Source organism: Cydia fagiglandana, chromosome 6 (assembly GCF_963556715.1).
Source record: "Cydia fagiglandana chromosome 6, ilCydFagi1.1, whole genome shotgun sequence".
In the NCBI taxonomy this organism is placed as follows: domain Eukaryota; kingdom Metazoa; phylum Arthropoda; class Insecta; order Lepidoptera; family Tortricidae; genus Cydia; species Cydia fagiglandana.
This window is the reverse complement of record NC_085937.1, coordinates 10,136,041-10,156,343: the sequence shown is the minus strand read 5'-3', so window position 1 is coordinate 10,156,343 and position 20,303 is coordinate 10,136,041. Positions and strand designations below refer to the sequence as shown.

Genomic DNA, 20,303 nt, shown 5'->3' with positions numbered 1-20,303 from the left:
TTGATTGTTCGAAACGGATAAGAAAAGTGGCATTTAATTTGATGCAAATTTTGAGTTGTTACCGTAGGTAAATTGGATCAGTTGGTTGGTAATATTGACTTTAAAATGATAAATATTGAATAACGTTAGTTTGAAATTGATTTTATGATAAAGTAAATATTATCGGAGATGATCGCTCTTATAAAATGTATGTCGCTAGTCATTTATAACCTAAAAGCGCCAAATTAAGCAAAATTATATTGAAATGACACCTGTGTATTGAATTTTAAGAATACTTTAACAAGGGTAGTTATCTGTATGACAATGCACCTAAAATAATTTTCAAATGTATCTATTATTTCTATACTTAACACGATAACGAATTCTACGTAAACGAAACCGCGGGCAATCCCTAGTACATATAGAAATAAATAAGGGAAGGTAAGTTTCCATTAGTGTACTGTGTAAAATAACTATTTACCATTGATAATAATTTTATAAACGCTTTGCGTATTTTTAAGGGCACCGCGCTAACCGCTAGCCCGCGACCGTCGATCGCTGCCTCCTGCCACGGCGCACAGCGCGGCGCGCGCAAACGCCGCGCGTTTGAAATGTAACTTAATATTATAAGCTCGGAATGCATACTTACGTATCAGTATTTAGTGTCGCCGTGATTTTATATTTCTAATCTTTTGTGTGAGAAGTAAGATCTTTATTATGACCGTGTAATATTAACTCTACAAACTTTAATTCAATATTGGCTATACTGCTTAACGAGAAATCAATATCTAGACAAGCACATTGTCTACATTTCTAACTTTTTACATGTATACTAAGTTGATAGATAATATCGTAATTTTGCAATATCAGCTACTCTAATTCTGTATTTACATAATAATTCCTGTTTTTACGTTCACCAGAAAGCAGCTGTTCCAGATTTCTAAAAACCGAATATTGTGAATAAATTAAAGTGTTATTGAATATGTTAAAGTTTTTTGTAACTTTAATTTTATATTTACATAGTTATTTAGCAAAAATTGAAAATTTAAATATGGCCGAACGCTCCACCTAAAATTTTCTAACTTTTTACATGAATGTTATTTAACATGCTTACAATAACATATCAAAAAAGAAAAAACTTTAATGTTATCAAAACCCATTTTTGTTCCACCGCTGGTCTAATAACGGGAATGCCGGGTTGGCCGGCACGGCAGCCGGCTGTGATTCATCATTTTTTTAACGTCACCAATGCGATGTTGGTTTCCCATCACGTCACCACTTCCTTCCTTTTCGGTTTTTTATCTGATGGTACATTAAAGAGCAATGAAAACGAATGAATACGTTTCACTGTATATAGAATTTCATAGATACTTTTTGTAAGTATGTACCAACTTTTCTCCGAGGTCCTTATTGCAAAAACTACTTACTTACTGCGAAATTGAAATTAATACTAATATGTAAGTAGTTAGTATTCTTTGAAGTAGTACTTTGAACTTAGAAGTATCTACATTCATTCTTTGAAAGTACCTTCGATTACGAAATTATACGGGACAATCAAAATGCCTATTACGTAAGTATATATTTAGGTATATTATAATTCAAATATCAGTTTCCTTTAATTTCACAAAAACAAATACAAAGGTAGACCAGGTGTTTAATTCTATTTCGTCAATTCGTTCATTAATGTTGGCTAACGCTTGTTTGGTAATGTGGTGGCCGTTTAAACTTTATCAAACCTGTTTAGGACCTAATGATTATAATAATTGGTACATTTAGGTAAGTATGTAGGTATATACTTGACGTTATCACAGGCACCAAAATGTACACCTACATTACACATAGTACGACCTAATACATATTTAACTTTAATATGAAACCCCAACCCCAGACTATTGATAAGCGAGAATGCAGTTAAGGCTGTTGAAGTTTAACGGCGTTACGCGGCATCTCGGTAACTGCGGGCGCCAGCACCAGTGAGAGACGCGCCGCGGAGCGCTGCGCATGGCTGCCACCACCAGCCACACTATGTGCCACACCACACAGAACATAACAAACGGTGCCAAACTTTGTGTTGACCTAATCTTATAACAGCAGTTTGAAAGTGAAAGTGCCGCCTGATCTCCTTATTGTTTATGTAAGTATGTACCACCGTCTTTTTATTGATTAGTTACAGGAAATGATAAAACATGTGATATAACTTTAAGTAGTAATGATATATTATAATTATTTGAGATGTTCGTGGTAGGCATACGGTATGCCGCATACCTACCTTTGAAGAAAACATAATATGGCTATCAGTGATTCATTTGTTTTACATTCCGCGGTACATGCAATATTAATTAAATGTTAAGCATGTAAGTACTAGAAATCTAGACTTATAACAAGTAGGTATCTAAAGATAAGCAAACAATACCGTCACCCTGGGGATGTACCTTTAAGATAATTGTTTCGTTATCTTCTACATATTCGTTGCCTTTCTAGGCTAATCTTTGCAATAAAAATTGGTACACTTGTTTGCATGTAGGTACTTTGCATGAAGTGTGTATGAGTTATTTAGATAAATGTAATAAAGTGATAATAAATATACATAAATGTATTAATTATAAATCTTACATATTGTCAGGCAAATGGAATACTTATAATAAATTGCGATTGTTTATGAATTTTATGATACCTTCTTACTGTTGAGTTACTGCTGGACGTCTAGGTAATGGGGTTATTCATCCACACTCGCAAGCATATTCCTATGTGAATTTTGTCAACCGACTGAAATGGGATTCTTCTACCGTAAACATAGGTACTCGTACATAGAACACGCAAAGTAAGTAACGTCATCAATCTTTTCATTTATAAGTAATCTGTAAGTAAATGATATAAATTAGGACAGTCAGTAGATAGGCGAACGGGTAGGTACGGGAAGGTGACATGTTTTTACTACCTAAATTTAAGATCCATATATATAATTCCCATACGTCCGTATTATACACCAAAAAATGATTAACCAGGTAGGTACCGTTCTATTGCATGGATACACTAATAAAGAGACTGGCGTAAAAATTGTACCTGGCGTCACAACATGCACAATAGGTAACAGGAGAATTGAATACGTAGAATCATGTTATCGGTATGCGAAGACTGTTTAGTACGGTCGTCGTCTTGACGTCGTCAGGTAGGGCGCGCAATAGAGTCCAAAATGGCTCGTAACTGCCTTTGATCGTGCCTCGTGATCACGTTCACCTTTAAAAGTCTCAAGAATAAAACTATTTCTCATCTGATTCTTGCAGGTTTGTTAATGTTTCATTGAATTTCTTTGCGTAACCAATCGACGGTTTGTATCAATTTCTTACGCAGTTAGTCACACTTACAATACCTAGGTGCTGACTTCTAGTAATAATAAAACGATTGGAAATTGTATACAGAGTTTTTATCAAACCTATTGAATATTATGACATGGTCTTTTAGGGCAGTTGCGGATAACCAAATTAACTTACAACTTGATTTTCATCTATCCCGAACCGTCCAATGTTTCTGGACTCTGTGCGAAAGGATTATATGTAGGTATGGGAACCAAAACATTCTACGACTCTTCTCTTTACGCACTGGTACTCGTTTTGATCAGACATCAAAATATTTTAGAGGCGGAAGTCGCGGAAGATTAGAGGGGTATATTTAGATTAAAAAATTTGATTCCAACATGTTCAACATGTTCTCAGGGCGCCCTTTTCGCACCAAAATATTTTATTCACTCAACACTCAACACACAGCAGAACAATGTTGGTATAGCGGCAACAGACATACATCATTCAAAATTTCACAGATGATGTCCATGAGATACAGCCTGAAAACACAGACGAAGAGTGGAGTTTTAGTAATAGGGTCCCGTTTTCACCCTTTAGGTACGGAACCTTAAAAAAAAGTTAAGTGATCATTGTCCCTTCAATGTAAATAATTGGCTGCAATTACCGAGTTATCAAATACCTACCTACCTAACTACAATAATTCTAGTTGTTATTCTGTATAAAAGTAGGTAAGTACCTACATGTATTTGGTTAGGTTGGGTTGGGCATGGGCATGATAGGCATCTATGACTAGTGGCTCTATGACCTGCAGACCTTGCCAACACCATGGCTCGGCTATTTTAAAGAATTACCTAAAATTGAATCGATTAAAAGAGTGGAAGAGAACAGCTGAATATATATCGAAAGCATTTTGGCCCTAGCTGAAACGTAGACTACAGACTGACAGTACACAACACACATATGGTGCTAACTTTACCGCCCTTAGTAGTTAGCACAAAATATATTACACAATAAGTGCCTATTTCGAACATTTAAAGGGCAATATGTACTGTAAAACTTTGTACAATACTCGTATCGATTTTACACTTCCTTCGTTGTGAATTTCCTATTTTTCGCAGTCGTATCGTAAATGAATGATTAAGACAAAGAAATCTAAAAAAAAAACTATTGATAATGCTGCCGGCTACTGTTTAACAGTAGATAGATACTAGTTTATCTAAAATTTAATCTCTTGTTCGATCAGTGATAAGTACATTTGGGTACAGTCTGGCAACAGATCAATCTAAAGATAATCTTAATTATTTTGACGTCAACTGTAATTGAACAGTTTCGTGGAATTGTTTTCTTTTTATATCATGAATACTTCTCATATCTTTGGCTATTCCGCTCATTACGTGTTATACTTTGTCCCTGCCATGTGTCATTTTTAACATGTACGGTATGTCATTAAAATTAACGACTCACTGCGGCGCACGTCCATACCAAATTGGGTACTTTAATTCGCTAAATGCACTATCAATATCATCCGCATTTATGACCGAGCGAGTGAGAAGCGGAACGAAGCCTCTCCTTTACAGCCTTACAGCTCGAGTAAAAATGATTCGTATATGTACAGTCAACGGTAAAAATATGGGTGTAGACAACTTACTCAAAAATATGTCCCATAGTTCTTAATTCACTGACATAAGAGTTATCGGACATATTTTTGAAATGATTTGTACACCCATATTTTTACCGTTGACTGTACGTCCGGCTCTACAGGTCGCATTTCTCAACTGATTCTCGGGAAATTTTGTGAGCAGGTTTGATAATTATGTACATACTTATAGGCATTTTTTCCGCAATACATTTATTCCGTTTTTAGGGTTCCGTACCCAAAGAGTAAAACGGGACCCTATTACTAAGACTTCGCTGTCCGTCCGTCCGTCCGTCTGTCCGTCTGTCTGTCACCAGGCTGTATCTCACGAACCGTGATAGCTAGACAGTTGAAATTTTCACAGATGATGTATTTCTGTTGCCGCTATAACAACAAATACTAAAAACAGAATAAAATTAAGATTTAAGGATTTGCTCCCATACAGCAGCAAACGTGATTTTTGACCAAAGTTAAGCAACGTCGGGCGTGGTCAGTACTTGGATGGGTGACCGTTTTCTTTTTGCATTTTTTCCGTTTTTTTTTTTGCTTTATGGTACGGAACTCTTCGTGCGCGAGTCCGACTTGCACTTGCCCGGTTTTAGATATCGGCGCTAAGCTTCTTCCCTGTCGTAGCGCTCTTGACAGAGCGGTCGTGGTCACGTTGAGGCGCCCGCATCGGTAGTAAAGGCGGACACAGCTCTTCGCACGATCTCCCGCCATCTCTCCCTGTTGGAAGATGTTTGGCACAGTCAGATACGCGGTTTCCCACTGTGGATTTTATTTCGTCAGTCCAGCGCATAGGTGATCTGCCGTTCGATCTGGTTTCCTCCGCTCTTCCTTGTACGCTAAGCTGACCAAATCTTATCTGTGCGGGATTTTTATTAGCCATTAACTAAGGCCGAATATTTACAACGCTTGAGAATCTTGGTCTACACTTACAAAATAATTTTATTGTTAATTAATGTGAACATCTAGAGATTTTTAATATTTAACTAGATAGTAATTGATTTCTTTTATCAAACGGATATGGATATGGTCAGCTGCCGACAATGACATTTCTTCAACCAAACTCTTTCTCCATACCCCACAACCCACTTTACAACCCGGTTAATACGCTTTCCGCGTTTTAGGGGTGATGCTTCAAAATATTCTTAAGCTGGTTTTATTGTATTTGTATGTGTGTGTCACAGTCATTCAACAGATATTACACACAATGGCTAAATTGATTCAACAGACAAACTGATTCAGAAACAGATATTACACACAATGGCTAAATTACAATGTGATAAGCTAATCGCTTTATCCGGATATTATTCATAAAGTTAAACAATGTAAGTTATTAAACATGGTCCGACTTCCTACCCCTTCTCTAAGTTCTTGGGGTACCTAAGTACTTTGATTATGTTATTATGAATAATATCCGGATAAAGTGATTAATTGACACATAGTCTAGGTCTAGACAAATTAGTCGATTTACGCAATGACTGTTATTTATACATACCTATGTAATGACGGGTTGTATATTTATATCCAACGATTATGTATTATATCCTGATAATAATATAGCGGACCTATGACTCTTAATCTATATATTTATTTACATACCTAAATAGTTAGTATTTGTTTTTTATTTCTATTATTTGTTAATGGATGTTTATTGTATTTCAGAATCATCGTTTCATCATCTTCAATTTGTTCACGGAATCTCTACTTAAAAGAAAATGGATTACGATAATTACGATGGAAGTAAGTAACGATTAAGTAGTTTTTTTTTAAATAATTGGCCTACAATGTACAATGTACCTAGATTTTTTGTTGGAAATCGCAGAAACTAGGAGCGAGAATTAAATTTAAATAATGTTACAATGGTTATTAATTATTCTATGTATCTATGGCATCTCGTTTGCGTTTAAGCGTATATTTACTAAAAAACATACTTATCGATATCAAACCAAACATAATTTATTAAATATTTATTTTGTTATTTACCTACTTGGTATTTGCTACACTCAATCAGGGTCATATACCTGTTATTATACCTGTTTCAATACTCTACTTGTTTGTTGTTTTTTTTGTGTTTGAATGTTTGAATTCTTAATATAGGTACATTATATTCGGCTCGAAAATAGCCAATTATCTATGGGTATTTTAAGATTATCTTTTTTAATACGTAAACAGCTTAATCGCCACTTGCATCATCCCACTAACCCGGGGTTAACCGGTTAAACCGTTAACCCAGTGTCATATAAAGTATAATACTGTATTTAAAATAAATTATTTTACACCATGCATGAAATAGGTAAAGCACCAGATAATTATTAGAAAATCACAGATAGGAGTTATTTTTAAGCACAAGTTCTATTTAATAAATCGGATAGAAATGTAAAAAGCAGGTGAGTTGACCGTGACGTCACGTGTAATGTTTCATATAAATTCCATATTAGCAAATCGTTTTGACAGTTCTAAAAAAGTAACTGATTTAACTAGTAGGAAAATACCCCATTGTACTGGTAAATATGGTAACTCCAGGTTTAACCGATTAATCCCAGTTTAGTGAAAGATACAAGTGGTCATAAGTGAAAAGATCGACAAAGTTTCGTAGATCTCAAGAAGACTAACCGCAACCATTATTATTCCCAGAGCTGACGACGGCGGAGCCAGGCGTGTCGATGACAGCGCTGGAGGAGGAGATCCCCTCGCTGACGGTGGCGTCCATCATCGGCGTGGCACTCGTGGTGCTCGTCGCCATCGCCATCGTCTTCGTGCTCGGAGTCCTCATCGACTGCCGACAACAGTGAGTTCTAACAATCTCTTGACAGTCTTGTCCAAATTGGCCAGATCCCCTCGCTGACGGTGGCGTCCGTCATCGGCGTGGCGCTCGTCGTGCTCGTCGCCATCGCCATCGTCTTCGGGCTGGGAGTCCTCATCGACTGCCGACAACAGTGAGTTCTAACAATCTCTTGACCAAATTGACCAGTAATATGAAACAATTCCCAAAATAGTCCAAAAACCCGCTAAAAGCAGTATGATACTATTAAATTTTGTTTAATTGAATGTCAATTAGTTGCAAATTATAACTCAAATTAAGAAGCCGCAAACCTCATCGCTCGTCTACCATTACCAGTAGTAAACTTAGGTCATTGAGATCTTACGCTGGATTTATTTCATTTCTAAATCTTTCGCTTTGCCCTGTATTTAAATTCCTTGATCTTCAAAATCGACAGTCAGTCTTAGAGTAGGTAGATCAACATATCTCATTTATTAATTTATGATCGATACTCACAACCCCATTTGGATATTTTGGACCGTGTATATTGGTACAATATACCTACAGTAATGAAAAAAAATATATTTCATTTCAGACGACTACTAGATGAAAAAATGGGCGAGATGAAACGTGCCAGGAGCTTGCGGGGCAGGCGTGCGCCTGAGCAAGACGCTGACGACGCCAGCATCGTCAACAACGAGGAGGCCCCGCCCACCAGCCTGCCGCCAGCTGCCATGCTTAGAGATGTGCCATGATTATACCGAATTTACGTATTGGGGTTTATCGTGACTTTAATGTCCAAACTATATTCTCAGAATAGTTTACAAAATGAATGATCGAGGAAAACTTTTTACAAAAAACCTCATCAAGTAAATACGTGCCTGCGTAAAGAAAAACAATATTCCAAATAGTATTGTAATTATATTTTAGTGAGTTTTTATATGATTGATCAACTAGGTATTTATTATAAGATGTTAAATTCATAATTAATCGATAGATTCATCAAGCGTCTAAATTAAGCAACTTGTGGTAGAAATACACACTAAATGTATAAAGTGACTGCTATAATTTGTATAAATAATTATATTTGCTACCTGTAAAAATAAGTTATTGTCAGGGATCGTATATTCGGCTGCATACCTGTTTATTCAAAATTGGCTGAAGAGTGAAGACTAACTAATTATCTTATTTATAAATGTCTATTGACTCTGACAAGCCGTTGATTGATAATTCGTTTGTCCTTATCCATAATTTTGACAGAGAAAAAACAGAGGTGGCGTTGGCGAGCCGAAGTTCAATTAATTAGGGGTTGGTAAATATTGGAGGTGACTTTTTAACTTCAGTAGGTACCTACTTAATTTACAAATTATGTTTGCCCCGACATTCCAGGCTGATGGTTAAACATGGTACGAGATGTGATTCTTAGTTTATAGTTTAAAACGTTGCGTATCATTGTTGTAGTAGGTAGGTAATAAAAGTTATATTCTGGGTTCAAAACCTAACACTCAACTAAGTATATAACATCGCCACTAAAGTAAAGGTATGTATCCGAATATTCAATTCATCGGTATTTATCAAGTAAATCAAGTTAGTCATATATGAATTTAAATTTAGATCCTAACTGAAAATGTGATAAATATTTAGGTACGTATATTTGTAAATGACATTATGTAAGATTTGTTTGTTATATGAAAAATAAAGAGTGTATACGAGTATGTACGAAATAAATATATATTACACAGTACGTCAAAACGAGTTATTTCCGTAAAAATATCAATCTTGGTAAGTTAGGGTCAGAACTACTGATACTGTTAGAGATACTGTTGCTAGAGATACTGTTTTTCTACCGATTCTGATTGAGTAAGAATTATTCACAACGACGGGTCTTAATCGCGTAAAATTAAGTTTTAAATTTACCTCTGACGTTTCGAGGACGGCGTTCTCCCCGTAGTCTCGGAGAAGACTGACGTCGGAGGTAAAATAAAACTTAATTTTACGCGAGTAGAGTCGTGAATAAAAATGAGTAATAATCGTGAAAGTTTAAATCAGTATTGTGAATAAGAATTCTTTGAAATGTAAATCGTGAACATATACAAATTTTTTAAACTTTGTTAACCTAAGGTCTACCATCTAAGGAAAGTGATTGGCATAGTTTTTTTATTCGTGAGTAGCGTTGTTGTAACATTGGGGTTCTTCTCCTTCTTAGTCGGTACACTCTTGCCAGAGTGGTCGTGGTCATCATTGTAAATCTCGATGAGTGATGATCTTGCTAATACGGCGCCATTCGTCGCGGACTGCAGCTTTCCGGGTACATTCGTAAACCGAGCACTTAGTTGCGGCCTTTATCTGGTCTGTCCATCTCATTGGTGATCTACCACGTGGCCTGGTGCCTTCGACCTTTCCCTGCACTACGAGGCGCTCTATGGAGTCATCACCACGACGAGAAATATGGCCGAAGAAGGTCAGAATGCGTGACTCCACTGTGGTTGATAGGCGCTGTCTGATGCCAAGTTCTTTTAATATGGAGTCATTTGTACGAAACTCTGCCCACGATACTCCGAGCATCCGTCTCCAGCACCACATCTCCGCGTCACGCGTCAATTCTCTTCTTCTCGGTTTCACGAAGGGTCCATGTCTCCGACGCATAAAGGAAAATGGGGAATATTAGGCAGTAAACGAGTCTGGTTTTCGTGGCCTTGGTAATGTTCCTATTACCCCAAATCTTTTTCATTTTGTCCATAGCAGACCTAGTTAATCGCCATGCGCCGCTTGATTTCATCTATGCACCCGCCTTCGTTGGATATTAACGCCCCAAGGTTGGGGTTAGGTATATTTAAATCCACCAAACAAATGAAAACCATGACATATTACTGCTGTATTAAAATGTTTTTTTTTTAAATTGAAATTTGAAAATTTTTGCAATGCTAAAGAAACCTAATACAGGATGCTCGAGATAGTCCCGAAGAATATCTCATTTATCAGGAATATGCACTAAGTCCTTAATAATAAAACTCGTTGACTTATTTCTTTTTATACTTACCCACTGCATTTACGGTTATGTTCATGTTACATAACAATGTTGAACAAGGAATGCCGCTAGCCTACTTCCTAAGTAAGTTTTTTAACTCATAATTTCACGGTTTATAACCAAATGGTTATGTATTATACTTATCAGGCTAATGGTGTTTATTCGGGAGGCTAGTAGTCTCGAAGAGTCAGTGACGCAGACACAACGCTACCACTGCGTTTCCAGCGTGGCACAACATACCCTTTCATTAAATCAGTGCATATATTGGATTCTACCCATGATAGCTATCACGATTGATGGAGGAATTTATCGCTTAGATAACAACAATTACCTAGTACCTATTATTTATAAATGTATGAATAATCATTTTCCAGTACGTAGTTACATTCTGAAAGGATCAGACGTTGCCAGACTGTCGCTGCTCTTAAATCAATAACTAAAGGTCAAACAAAGAAAAGGTGAAGGACATTTTCATTATTTACAGGACGGTTAAAATGTGTTTACAAACAGTGTTATAACCTCTTAAATTAAAAGACACTACGGTACTTTTGGTGTAAAATGGGAAATTCTAAGTCTGTTAAGAAATCTCAGAAGGAACCGGATAAGTTCTTCGAAAGGGAAAAATGGAGGGAGCAGAAACGGGAGGAGAGAAGGAAGAAGAATGCGAATCCAGGGAATAGAAGGTTCGCAACGAAGGAGGGGCCAGTGCCGACGACGATGCAGCTGGCGAGCGCGCCGCGAGCGTCGACGGGCCACGCGCCCGGCCCGGCGCCCGCGCACGTCCGCTCCTACGACGACGAGGCGCTGGATCACATGCGCTACCAGCTACAAAACGATTCTGAAGCCTTTTTGCTCAACAACATTCTGTTATCGGTGCAGTTTTTCGAAAATTTCGAAAGGTGAGCAACATAGATGTTTAAAAATTATATTCGCATGCTTTATCGCGTCTACGAGGGTTTCAATGTTATGTATGACTTACTTATACATACATGAACATGAATAACAAAATGATAAAACTATTCAAAAGGTTCCGTGAAGCTTAGCAACCTGCTTATTCATAAAACTTAGGAAACCTTTGTTAAATTTTGTCTCATTCTAACAAACACAAATGTTAAAATGACGGATAAAGACAACCAATTATTAAGGACTTGTTAGTCTTTATGGATAACTCCGAAAATGGGGGAATAACCAATTCATTATTAATATTATAATTATATGGTAGGTAGCTATTTATTTTTTACATTAATGCGCATGAACTTGGCATGGACTGAGCTGGGTAAGTAAGTATTCATATACAGTAGAATCCGCTTATAATGACAAGGGAAGTGACAAAAACGTCATACTAAGCGGATGTCATATTATTGTTATGTTTTCCAAATTAATCTCCATATCCCTTTGTGAGAAATAAGTTTTATTAAACTTGAACAAATATCAACTTGTCACTGATGATCAAAACTAAAATACCTTACACGCTACGAACGTACCAAACGCCCTCGCAGGGAAAGACGTGGTGACGGCCACGAAAACCAGCATAAGTGTCAGTATAACCGGACATAATTTCATGAAAATGGGATTTTTCGGTCATAGTAAGCGATTTGTCACTATAAGCGAAGTCATCTTTTCCGAATTTGTCACTAAGAATTTTATATGAAAACCAAACTTCGCACAGTAATTAGGTACGTCATAGTAAGCGGTTGGTCAGTATAAGCGGAGTCATAATAAACGGATTCTACTGTAGGTATCATATCATAATTTCAATACAGGATTATATTTTTTAAATCTGAATACCCTTTGCAATTATAAGATAAAATTACATTATACTCGTAGGTACGAATAAACATAACATGACGACTTGTGTTGTGATTTCCTTGCGATATTTTTATTCACAAGGAAATGATAGAAAATTCCACGTAATTTTGTACGTTTGTTTTTCAAAAAGAGGTACAAATAAGATGTAAAATAGTTAGTTAGATAGCAATATACATATCTAAGTATCTATTAAGATGTTATGCTATTATCTTATTGAACCCAAATAAAACAATTTTCACTCTCCGCGGATTATCTGTGTTTGGATTTATTTAATCCACGATAAGTGGATAAAAAATACTAGGTAATCGTACTAATCGTAATGCATTATTATTAATGATAAAAGGGAATTACCTTTCTCGCTTTCACCATGTGGCCTACTTAACTTACATATCGTCACTACTTTGAAAAATTCTCTTACCTCGCACTGCTACCCAGAGTTAAAACGCAGTAACTCTGTACGCATCCCATACATTAGTTACCACATTTTTCTTTTGATTGACAGAAGAGGATACAAGTTTTTTTCAAAGTAGTGACGATATAATAAAATATATTATTTTTAACTAAGGAATGAAACGCATTTTTCAGAAAGGTAAATTTCACGTGGTATTTGGTATTTCACTAGGAAATCGAGAGTAAAGATAAATTTGTGAATATTTTAACCGTATTTGCATTACTAATCGTAAAAAAAAACTTGGATAAATTTCCTACGGTCGAAACGAATGACTTTCAATTCAAACATAAACAATGCGTCACTTTCAGATGATGAGAAATGGAAAATTCCTAGGAAACCAGAGGTTTGTAATAGTTATAAGAAGAAGAGCAATAGTAACATAATAACTTTAAATAGTTGATTTGTTTGGTTGTTCATTGATTGGAAGACTAGGGTCGTGTTGCATAATAAACTACAACTAATAGGTATTCATATACAATAGGGCGGATCGCTCAATGTATGAAAAAATTTTTTTTCACGGTTTTCGAAAACGATGGGTGCGATTTTGATGCCTCTTGTGGAGGCCATACTTGGAAAAATAATGAAAAAAATATCAAGTATTGGTAAGTGCCTCCACAAAGCGATTGAAAGTAATGAAAAATACATTTAAAAAAGGTGTTTTGGAACCTAACTATTTAGTACTAAATTGGTCATGTATATTATTGTATATTGTTATTAATTACTTTTTATTAGTTTTTCATAAAATTAGACCTATTTTCATTCATAATACCTGAAGAGTTATTATAAATATCGATGAGGGTACATAGCAAAAACTTCAACTCTGGTGAAACTATCTATTATACGCGTTGTTATCATTGCGGGATACGTTTGTCATTACGACTTTTTTCGTAAATAAAGTATATTCTGCAATTCGCGTGTGTTGTATATAACATAATGTCAATACGAAGGAGCTCAACAGCTTGTCCAATACTAGGAAGCTCGCGTGAGCTACCACATAATGTTTTGCCTACTTATAAGGATGTGATATTACATTTGTTGTGGCTGCAGAGTAATGGACAATCCTACTCTAAATCATGTCAACTTGTAGCGGCTAGAGTGGAAGAACAGTGGAAAAAAACGGATATACCAATAGTGCAACACTGTAATGTTATGTCACGAATCAGGAGCTACCACGATAAGTACAAGAATCTTCTGAAACCTTATAAACAACGGAAAAATACACCTACATATCAAGAAAAAATTCGTATATTTGTAAGAAACAGTGAACGTTTATTTGACATCGCAACGTGTAAATGTGCTATTTTAGAAAACTGTTCCTGTGTTAGAAGTCGGAAAATACCGCCACAAGAACGAGACTTTTTACTTGATCAACGTAATGAACGTAAAATGATATTTGGTAGTGTGGATCAAAAGGCCACACGCAGATATGAAATGCGGATTGAAAGGAAACTACACCAAAGTCATACCTTTAAAACCAAACCCCCTAAGTTTGACGACGAAAACCCTCAATCATCCACATCTACTGATACTAAAACTTTTTCAAAACGGAATTCAGAAACGCAAACTGAAAATGAACCGGAGAACAGTACTTTTGCAAATATAGCACTGACGTTAGATAGATATGGAGTATCCGATCGGGCTGGGGCTGCCGTTGTGTCTGCTACTCTAGAAGCCGTGGGTATAATAACGAAAACAGACCAATCCAAAATCATAGACAGGAATAAGATTCGCCGACTTCGAGATAAAGAAAGGTCGAAGTCATCTGAGTTCGTCGGTAATCAGTCTGATATATTCGGTTTGTTCTTCGATGGTCGCAAAGATAAAACGTTGACATTTTCAGACAACAGACAAAAGGTAAAGTCTGAGGAACATGTAAGTTTGATAAAAGAGCCTGGATGTCAATATATAGGACATATTACACCGACTACTGGTAACGCAAAGACCGTTGCAGAGACAATTCTGACTTTCTTAAAAGAAGAACGAATTCCCATCGAAAAGCTAGTAGCGATTGGTTGCGACGGGACTGCCGTAAATACTGGATGGAAAGGCGGTATAATTCACCGGTTGGAACTTACCTTAAGTCGTCCAGTTCAGTGGCTAGTTTGCCAATTGCATGGTAATGAACTCCTACTTCGTCATTTGATCGAACATTTGGATGGGAAAACAACAGGGCCTAGAAGTTTTACAGGTTTGATTGGGAAAGCTTTACATAATTGTGAGACACTTCCCATTGTCGGTTTCCCATCAATGAAATGTAATTTACCTGTTATTTCCAATGCAAACGATCTCAGTACAGACCAACAATATCTGTATAATATATGTCAAGCGATCGATAGGGGGTCCTGCGATGAAAAATTATCAAAGAAAAATCCGGGCAAAATTGTTCACTCAAGATGGCTTACTACGGCCAATCGTATTCTGAGATTGTATGTTGCAACTGAAAATGCGTCTGAAAATTTACAAACATTGGTGAAGTTTATTTTAATAGTGTATGCTCCCATGTGGTTTACCATAAAAACTAAACCATCTTGTATCTACGGTGCCAACCATTTATTCAAGACCATTCTGATCTCACGCTACTTACCAGATCCTCTTAAATCCATTATTGATCCTGTAATCCAGAGAAATGGATTTTTTGGCCATCCCGAAAATATTATTTTAGCCATGCTGGCTGATGATCGCCAATATGTTAAAATATTGGCTCTAAGAAAACTATTAAAGGCACTGTCACAGCCATCTGCTGCAGTAAGAACATTTTAATTGCCCCAATTTAATTTTTCAGCCCAAGATTATATTGATATGGTTCCAATTCAAGATATATCAACCCCGCCGATGCTAAAATTTCTTGATGAGAATGAAATAAACACGTTAATAAATAATCCAGAGATGGTAGAAGAGGTTGTGATATCCAAGATAAATAAAATCCCATGCCACACTCAAGCCGTCGAAAGATGCGTGAAAATTGTAACCGAAGCGTCGGCCTCAGTATGTAGTCCATTAAGAAGAGACGGGTATATAAGAAATCGCTTGAAAAGTCGAAAAATTATGCCCCAGTTCGAGAGCAAAAAAGACTTTAAATTGGTATAATTTTAGTAATTTTTCGCAATATTTTACTTTTTTTTCCAAAACTAATATAAAAGTTTTCTGAGTTAGTATGTGCTATATTTGAACATTGAATCTTATTCTAAAATATTAAAAAATTAAACTGTTATTTTGAGCGTTTAATTTTCATTTTTTAAATCATAGCTTCAGGTGCGAAAATCGTTCGTTTTTTTTTTCGATAGCGTTGTGGAGGCACTTCCCATTATTTGATATTTTTATTATTATTTTTTAAGTCATTTGCACCCTATAGAGCACCAAATCCACACCCATCGTTAAAGGATTTATTAAGTTTAGAAAAATGATCCGCCCTAATATACAAGTGGAACTCCATTTCTAATACACTTATTAGAAAATGAGTGCTTCTGTATACAGGTTGAGCAAGATGTAGTGAAGCCAAAAAGTATTAGATAGTATCAACTCAACCATCGATAATTCGGCAAATACGTAATTACTATTTATATTTAAAAAAAGATACATATTCATCACGAAGATTGTACAAATAGGTATAGTAGAGTTATAATGCATCACTGACAAGATAAGATATAATGTATTAAATTGTGCAATTGAAATTAACAATACAGCTAAGTACTGCTATAATGCCCAAGCTAGATAATCTGCTGCTTTTATAATGGAAATATTTTGCTCTGAAGATTTAAAAGATCATACCGACCGATATCGTCAATGGACGGAAGTGATAAAAGAAATAAAGGTACAAATCACATTGATAACGACCGAGAACTTGTTTATTAGCTTATCGCCGATGTCATTAGCCGTGATTTCCTTAGATAGGAAGAAATCGTTAACGTTACGCTATCACTGATTTCCATATGCTTTATTCGTAGAATATTTTCAAATTATCATGTTAGGAATGTTTGTGATGTCATTGGTTTCAGAGAGATGTATCAAATCAAGAACAATCCAATGAGCGAACGCGAGCACGGCATCGACGAAGCGATGGTTCGGCACCACAAGCACGTATTCTTCGCGGACAGGCTGCAGGAGTGCGTTCAAGAACATGTATATTACCGCAAGCAACGCGGACACCGCGAGCCGCTGCTGGCTCCCAGACTATATGTCATATACGACAATATCGAGGCTAGGGAGCCTGGTGATACGTCTGACTACAGTGCGGTTCTTGATGCACCTTTCTATAAACTACGCGTAGAGGATTGTAGAGAACCAGGTAGGTTAATATATGTTCTGAAATAAACACTGGACACACTTTAGGATATCTAATAAAAATACTAAAGCTATTCTTTTTCCACAGGGTATGTTAAGTTGAAGAAGCTTGAAGTATTAGAAAGCTGTCTATCAAAAGAAGCACAAGAAGAAGAACACAGAGACTCGTTTATGAATTCAGATGATAGTCTATACACTGATTCAGAAAAAGAGTCAAATGGATCAGATGATGCTCCGTCAGTAGGCAAAGGAGAAGAGTTACTCCAAAAGCTTAAAAACAAGATCGAGTCCAAGAATGCAAGTACTTTTATCATACCTAACGCTAAAATAAATCAACATATAGTAAATGATACAGGAAGGAGACGCAGTGGGCCGATAAAACCGATAACTTCCTCTGGAAATATTTCAAATATGAAAGCTATAAAACTAACAACTCAATCACTGCTTGAAGAGGTTGAAACAGAAAATATTTTTAAGGCAGAGAATAAAGATAAGGAGACAAACGAAATTAAAGGTAGGAAATCAATTTTAAAAACGTCTCGAAGTCTGAGCGGACCTGTCAAGGATATTAAAGGCATAGGCAATCCAATACGTCTTGACAACACAATTGCTGAAGACACAGAGACGTCGGGTTACCGATCCACATCCAGCAGTAGACAGGAATATGAAAATGATTCTGACTATGGATATGCAACGATCAAAGAATCTACAACACCGAAAAAAGTAGAGATAACCAGCCAATCTAACTACGCACTTAGCTCGGGGGTAGTACCAGATGAATGCTGGACATCCGTTCAAATCCGCTCCTTTGAAAATTGGAGTGAAGACGAGGATGAAGAAATAGATGATGCAGATTCAAAATTGTCTCCATGTAGAAATCTATTCGAAACCCATCATTACTTAAAATCTACAAGCTTTATGGCGAACTTTGTTGACAATTTTATGATAAAATTGGGATCAAGCCTAGGACTCACTCCCGACTCTGTGAACAATGCTATGACGCAAGGAGCTAGTATATACTGTGACATGATAAAAAATGGTGTTAAGATGAGTTATGAAGTATTTCCCGCTCTTTTTACTTCGTGGCCGAATGCAGCTAATAGATGGATTATACGTGAAAGGAGAAGAGTCATAAATCCTCGAACCAATTTTGCATATCAATGGCCGTCCAAAAATGTTGTCAATAAAGCTATAAATTTTGGATGTTTACTTGTACCTGTTGGATTCAGGCCCAAACGAGGATTGAACCCTGATCAGAAGTTGCAGTGGCGAGTTACATTTCCTGCCGCCGAACGTTATCTAGAGAGCTGTTTAGCGCATGCCCACCTGAGATGTTATTTGTTTGCACTGGTGTTGCATAAGACTTTTATGGAAAACCAAACCTCAAAAATTGGCATAGACGCAAATCATTTGAAAAATCACTTATTCTGGCAGTGCGAGGACAATTATGCAAGGTGGCCAGAAGACCGCCTAGGTGAAACTTTCAAATTGTTTATAGAAACTTTTTACAGCAATTTTACCCAAGGAAGATTTCCAAATTACTTTATTGATCATTGTAATGACTTTAAAAGTATACCTAATCCTCTATTACGTGAAGTACAGCGACAATTATTTGATATTAAAGAGTCTCCTGTTATGCACATGCTTTACGCTCTAGAAAAAGTCAAATACACAAAAAAAGAGTTTTACCCTAAATTCAACTGCCTTAAACTCTATGAAATCTTAACATGCCGGAATCCTTTGCGAATACTGAATCCAAACCTCAATATGCCTGTCTCAAATCGTAGAACCAGTACGGATACTGAAGACGAATGGGAAAATAGGGGCATGGGGAAAATGTATGACAAAAACTATCTGTGGAACAAAGAACGGCATCGACAAATACAAGACACAAAACGTAAGGGCCAACTGTATAGCAAGAAACATAAGACGGACGGTAAAAGTGAAAAGCCAGAAATTCTAATTGATAAAAATGTAAGTATCTGTATTTATAGGTACTACTGTTGATTGATGCTAAAGGTCAGAGCGCACCGGCTGCGTGTACATAAGTAAAAGGTGTGCCGTCTTTCAAAAGGATCCGTAAATTGCAACGCACACGTGCATATGGCACACAAATCCGGCTCGCACAGGCCTTAATTATTTACTGTGGATCATAAAAATTAAAAATCGTAGAATTTCTTTAGTAGTACTACCTATTTAACATCTCAAGGACTTTACTCTCTGCTAAGTCGGTAGTAGGTATCTTGTCTTGTAATCTCATATCTTTACATACTTACTTACATAAATTTTGTGTATTTCCTTTGCAGAGAATATTGCCCAAGAAAATGGAGACAGAGCGAAGACGTCTGGTGTTCGAGTTTTTCATTCCTCACTTCATTGCAATGGCTCGCTCCAGCGAAACATTCGGTGATATTCGTCAAGCATTAATCTACTTGGAGCAAGCACAAAGGCTTTGCATGCTTCTGATGGAAGAACCCGCTGGTGAGATTACCGCGAATGGTTACCTAGATGTTATTCGCGACAAACTGACAGATTGCCAGAGAAAGTTGGTCAATCAAGTCGGTTACAGATTGACACCGAGAAGTGAAAAGCAAGTGAACCGCAAAGCTAACTCTCACGTCCATCCTATTCGCAAACCACGCCATCGATTCGAGCACATTATCAATCAGGATTCACCGACTGACAGTGCTGGTATCCCCGCCTTCACTTTCGCGGACATTGAATACACTGGGAAGTCTAGTGCTTTAAATTTAACAGAGACTTATGATGATGAGGAATCAAAATTGTAATTTAATATTTTAACCGTCGCGTGTAGTAATACCTAGGTATCTAGATAACAAATAAACCGTAACTAAAAACTACATTTCCTAATGCATGTACCTACATTTTTTTTTATTTGGTTTATTGGGTATTATTTGACACGTCAAATTGAAAGGTGTGACTGGCAATTGTGACGTGGTGTTCCGTGGCAGTATCATTCATATTATTACCTACATATTAACTATTATAAGTCCTCGGTTAAGTAAGTATATATAACATATTGCAGACTTTCG

The 20,303-nt window shown here is 36.6% G+C and overlaps 2 protein-coding genes across 2 annotated transcripts; both read left to right on the top strand.

The window, feature by feature from the left end:
* The first annotated feature begins 1,870 nt into the window (after positions 1-1,870).
* On the top strand, positions 1,871-9,425 carry LOC134665584 (uncharacterized). The gene is made up of 4 exons (XM_063522553.1): positions 1,871-2,113; positions 6,583-6,660; positions 7,555-7,708; positions 8,277-9,425. The coding sequence occupies exons 2-4, from the start codon at positions 6,636-6,638 to the stop codon at positions 8,434-8,436; spliced, it is 339 nt and encodes a 112-aa protein (XP_063378623.1). The 5' UTR covers positions 1,871-2,113; positions 6,583-6,635; the 3' UTR covers positions 8,437-9,425.
* A 1,635-nt stretch (positions 9,426-11,060) lies between these two features.
* On the top strand, positions 11,061-20,078 carry LOC134665156 (uncharacterized). The gene is made up of 4 exons (XM_063522004.1): positions 11,061-11,608; positions 16,965-17,254; positions 17,339-19,224; positions 19,557-20,078. The coding sequence occupies exons 1-4, from the start codon at positions 11,268-11,270 to the stop codon at positions 20,037-20,039; spliced, it is 3,000 nt and encodes a 999-aa protein (XP_063378074.1). The 5' UTR covers positions 11,061-11,267; the 3' UTR covers positions 20,040-20,078.
* The last annotated feature ends 225 nt before the right edge of the window (positions 20,079-20,303 follow it).